Below are 5,349 nucleotides of genomic sequence, written 5' to 3'. Positions count from 1 at the left end.
GTCATGGACAAATATTCATGAAATGATCAAATTGAAAGAATAGAAAGAGACATGAGGAGACATGAGGGGCTTCCATGGGATAGTGCTCGGAAGTTGGTATATTTTCCTCGCTTATAGTGTTTATGGTTCTCCATTCACTTTAATTATCTACTATATTTTTTTCTTTTAAAATCCAACCAAATTTAGGAAAAATAGATGAATACCCAGACCCTAAAACTTAACAAGGATAATACCTTAAAATCTAATATCAATCAAAACCTTATAAAACAATTGAAATTAAAATTGAAAATTATCTTTGAAGATTGTCAGTGACTTTGTGGTTGAAATTTGAAACAAATAATTCAACCGATTGAATGAGAAAATGAAAAAGTACGTAATAACAGAGAGAAGATGTACAGTATTAAAAAAAATCTTGTAATATTAAAGAGGGCAAATGCGTAAATACACATTTTTGGGTTTATAATTGTCACAACACTATTCATAAGAGCAAGATTCTACTTTTTATAAAGTAGGGATATAAAGTAGGGAAGTAGGAAAATGATCTTTAACATCAAAGATATGGGATGAAATATTATCGCAAATTTTAACAATGTTATCTCCTCGTCCAGATAGAATTAAATTCATGAATCGATTATATTTTTCTCAAGATCTACACCAATATAAATAGGGTTTACAGAATGTTATCTCCTCGTCCAGATATAATTAACTTGATATAATTTACGGAATATACGGCGTAGTCACCCAACCCCAGCAAAGTTACGACATCACAAAAAATACATACACCCCGACTCTCCGCAGAAAGCCAATAGTAATTTCTAAGAGAGAGACTGCTACCGCCATTCAAATTTCTCTTTTTTAATTTTCCCTCCGTGAATGTCAAAGGTCGCTCTACTCTAACCCGAATTCTTCGATTTTCATCAACGGCGTTAATGGCTCTTCGCTGTTTGTCATCATCTTCTTCTACTTCCTTTTGCCCTACTTTTGCCCCTCCTCCTCGCTTGCCGCCTTGTCGCATCTCACTCCCTTTTTCCGTTGTAAGTTTTTTTTTTTTTTTTTTTTTTTTTTTTTTTTTTTTTTTGTTGCGATTTATATTAATGTATCAATTCTGAAATCCACTGTGGTTGCATATCTGATTTCTGATGATTTTTTCCGGTGTCAGTTTGGCATAATGCATGTTATATATATATATATATATATATATATATATATATATATATATATATATATATATATATATAACATGCACTGTGCTTAAAATTGTGTTTTAAGCTTAGACGCTTAGTTATGAGGAAGCAGGACAAGCTGAATCAGTAAATTGAGGTTGAATTCATGATTTGCTTTTGTGATATGTTGTAATTTGTAACACTGCCTTGCATCTCTTGTAGAAATGTAATGGTTCAGAGCCGTTGAAGACAGTTAATGGACGAACATCTGTCCCAATCCTCGACGAGCAATCTCTGCCAAAGTTCGTGCACTCGACACGTTTAGAGAATTCTGTAAATAGGAGTAATACAAGGCTGAAACTGTTTTCAGGGTTGGCAAATCCTGCTCTGGCTAAGGTCAGTTTGTAGTTTATATCATTGTCCTTTTCATTTGTTTGGCTGAAACAATGTTAGTTATGCTTATGTTGGTGTCTATAATCCCAATATTTGATTTGTCACTTTTTTTTAATTAGCGTTTGTTGTCAGTTATTTCATTTTGATGCTTGTTGTGTATAGGAAGTTGCTGGGTATATGGGTCTGGAGCTGGGAAAAGTGAAGATAGATCGTTTTGCAGATGGCGAAATTTATGTGCAACTGGAAGAGAGTGTCAGAGGGTGGGATGTATTTATCATTCAACCCACAAGCCCTCCGGTAAATGAAAATCTAATGGAGCTTTTTATTATGATAGATGCTTGTCGTAGAGCATCAGCCAAAAGTATCACTGCTGTGATTCCGTATTTTGGATATGCTAGAGCAGATAGGAAGGCAAGTAATTCCTCATATTCCTATTTTGTGTTTTGGTATTTGTAGTGCATGTGCTTTGTAGATTGGAATTACCAGTGTCAAATTATTTATTTACTATACTTGCTATGTGTCCCTCATAATTTGTGATTTCTCCTATTGGGTACTTTCTATGATTTAAGTGTAGAAAACCATATTGTCTGAATCTACTTGTTTATTTTAGACTCATGGCCGTGAATCTATTGCTGCCAAACTAGTTGCAAATCAAATTACAAAGGCAGGTGCTACAAGGGTGCTGGCATGTGATCTCCATTCTGGGCAATCAATGGGTTACTTTGATATTCCTATAGATCATTTATACTGTCAGGTAACGATTGATGGTTTTGAATACATGCACTGATGAATGTTGGTGACATCTAGAGATGATCATTTGCAACTTCTGATGCTTTCATTATTATACATGCAGCCTGTGATACTTGATTATCTAGCAAGAAAGGGTATTGCTTCAAGTGACTTGGTTGTAGTTTCCCCCGATGTTGGAGGAGTTGCAAGGGCCCGTGCTTTTGCCAAAAACCTGTCTGATGCACCTTTAGCCATTGTGGATAAAAGACGGCATGCTCACAATGTAGCTGAGGTGATTTTCTTATAAATAGTTTGTTAGGAATTTGAATAATCTGGCATATCAGTAAAGGAATTTGAGTTATCCTTTTGTTATTGCCAGATACGTGCTTAATATTCTTTCTGTTAAGGGCAAACACTATTATTCCAAGGCTTTAGATGATTGAATCATCTTCAAATATAAGAATATGTGCCTCCTTCACGGGCTTAATCCAATACATGCTATTAAAAAATATGAAGTCATACTTGGTTCATCCTTATGCATATCACAATCTGCTTGTTATTATAGTTTTTATTTGTCTTTTAATAATGTTTATCTTGTTTGGTATTCATTAAGGTAAAGTAACTTAAGGCGCTTAAACCTGAATTCTTGTGGTGCAGGTGATGAATCTTATTGGTGATGTGAAAGGAAAAGTTGCTGTTATGTTGGATGACATGATAGACACTGCTGGTAAGTTGTTTTGTAAAACGATATATATAGCTATCTACATGGTTTTATTCATGGCTGGAAGTAGTATACATGATAACTTTCAGCTTTTACCGTTTTGACAAGTTTTCTTTTGCTGAGTAATAAGTTAAAGTCTTGCAAATCTTTTGACTTGGAGCTCAGAAGAGTGCTTATAGGAATTCAATGCTCATTTTTTGCTTAAATGTTTTTATCTGGAGGGCTTTGTTTCCATCTCCGTTTATCATATTATCAACCTACGGATTAGTAATCTATGTCTATACTAGCCTGTTTCATTAGTAAATGTCTGCACCATTTGCCCTGCCCATGCCATGGGTCAGGGGATCTGTATGAGCAATTGGACAATGCTATACAGCGGGTTAGTCTTTTGATTTTGGCATTTCTAAAAATTTGGTTGTGAAAGTATTGTGTATGTAAATATGAGAACTAATGAAAAATTTGACTGTAGGTACTATTACAAAAGGTGCAGAATTGCTGCATGAAGCAGGGGCTAGAGAAGTCTATGCATGTTGCACTCATGGTGTCTTTAGGTAAGATTTTTTTATATTTTAAATTTAAGTTTCTGTTTTGTGAAGAGATTTTAAAGTGTAAGTTGTAAAACGACCTCACGACTATTGGCTTGTCCCTGAAAAGGTCTGTTACATTATGAAAGTTGGCTGCATACGATCACTCCTTTACCTTGCCCTAAGTTGTAGCCTCGTTGTTGATGTAAGTTTTAACATTGATGTGTTGTTAATCTGTGAAGAGGTTCACTGAATTGCCTTTTCTCTTATTAGCTTGTTCTTTAACTCCGTGAGTGTTGGTTAGTAATTATACTATGACTTATAATCAAGTACTAGATGATGTATGCAAACTAGCACCTTTTATTACTGACGACTCACTAGAGTTGTTTGGCTCCTCCCTCCATGATTATTTTTCATTGCATCTCCTTCGTTGTTCTCTTGACAGGACTATTAGATCTTTTGGCTCCTCCATTTTCAAGGCTTTATATTCATCAGAAAACTTGTGCCAAAAGCTCTTTTATATGTGTTTGTTCCGGTACTTGGCATTTGAGTTGCAAAATGATTACGTTCAGTGCTTTGAGAAACACTTATGGTCTTACAAGTTTGTCCCATCATATAGTAAATTACACGATATATGTATCACCACTTAACCCAGATGCTAATCTTATTTATTGATGTTTGCTTTGCAGTCCACCAGCAATTGAGAGATTGTCCAGTGGTTGTTTCCAGGAAGTGATCATAACTAACACAGTTCCAGTGGCAGAACAGAACTTCTTCCGCCAGCTGACTGTCCTTTCGACAGCAAACCTTTTGGGGGAAACCATTTGGAGGATCCATGACGACTGCTCCGTTAGTAGTATATATCAGTGAAATTAGTCAGCCCACCAACATAGTTAGCATATCCTATAGAGCCAAATCTTTTGTAGGTGCCTTGTGTTTCTTTGGTGTCCCGTGTCCTCATTAGTTTCTTGCCTTGATAAACATACTTCGTATATATATATATTATAAGCTTTTTTTTATACTTTATATATATATATATATATATATATATATATATATATATATATATATATATATATATATACACACTAGATTAAAACCCCGTGCAATGCACGGTTGCTAAATATTGATAACGACAATAAATTTGACCAAAATAATGGTAATGTACAAAAAATACGAATAGATTCATCTAATATTAAAAATTACTTGTATGAAATATATTTTTAAAAATTAGAAATATGCAAAAATATATATATATATATATATATATATATATATATATATATATATATATATATATATATATATATATATATATATATATATATATATATATAATTAAACACATGTAATATTTATAATGGGTTTGATATTAAGGAAGTTTATTTTAGATTTTGTACAAAGTAAAAGACATAATTTAGGTACAATTGTATAAACCTTCTTTTTATGTACTCTCTCCGTTTTTAAATACTTGCTCCATTTTTCAGGAACACGTATGCCAATGCTAATCTTTGATCAATAATATCTTTAATTATCAATTATTATAAATTTTAACAATTGAAATTTAATAATCTATTCATTGAGACGATTCCAACAAGTACCGACAAGACTATATTTATTAAAAAACGGAGGGAGTAACAATGAATTTTTATTATATTAAGCAAGTAAATTTGGAGGGAAAACTTATAATAATATGCTATCAAGTGTCCCTTTAAGTTTCACCTCTAGTATTATGTAATAAAAGACGGATAATTTGTTCATATTAACTAGTCTTTAGGCTTGTACAATGTACGGGCTTGTTATTAGTAGTTTTTTTTTG

At 33.1% G+C, this 5,349-nt stretch overlaps 1 protein-coding gene across 1 annotated transcript; it reads left to right on the top strand.

Moving 5' to 3' along the window:
• Positions 1 to 929: 929 nt before the first annotated feature.
• LOC145582456 (ribose-phosphate pyrophosphokinase 2, chloroplastic-like) lies at positions 930 to 4,400 on the top strand. The gene is made up of 8 exons (XM_081639454.1): positions 930 to 1,034; positions 1,386 to 1,559; positions 1,719 to 1,967; positions 2,167 to 2,310; positions 2,410 to 2,577; positions 2,943 to 3,012; positions 3,476 to 3,557; positions 4,220 to 4,400. Exons 1-8 carry the CDS (start codon positions 930 to 932, stop codon positions 4,398 to 4,400), a joined length of 1,173 nt encoding a protein of 390 aa, XP_081495580.1.
• The last annotated feature ends 949 nt before the right edge of the window (positions 4,401 to 5,349 follow it).

The sequence above is a fragment of the Chenopodium album genome, chromosome 2, assembly GCF_948465745.1.
Source record: "Chenopodium album chromosome 2, dcCheAlbu1.1, whole genome shotgun sequence".
NCBI classification, from domain to species: Eukaryota; Viridiplantae; Streptophyta; class Magnoliopsida; order Caryophyllales; family Amaranthaceae; genus Chenopodium; species Chenopodium album.
The sequence above is the reverse complement of the archived record's forward strand: the minus strand, read 5'-3'. Positions and strand labels throughout refer to the sequence as shown.

What these genes read in the sequence shown, in the direction of transcription:
- LOC145582456 (XM_081639454.1), top strand. Translation starts at nt 930, where the DNA reads ATGGCTCTTCGCTGTTTGTCATCATCTTCTTCTACTTCCTTTTGCCCT. An exon ending in TGACATGATAGACACTGCTG is followed by an intron (nt 3,013 to 3,475) that starts GTAAGTTGTTTT and finishes ATTTGACTGTAG; the next exon opens with GTACTATTACAAAAGGTGCA. An exon ending in TGCACTCATGGTGTCTTTAG is followed by an intron (nt 3,558 to 4,219) that starts GTAAGATTTTTT and finishes TTTGCTTTGCAG; the next exon opens with TCCACCAGCAATTGAGAGAT.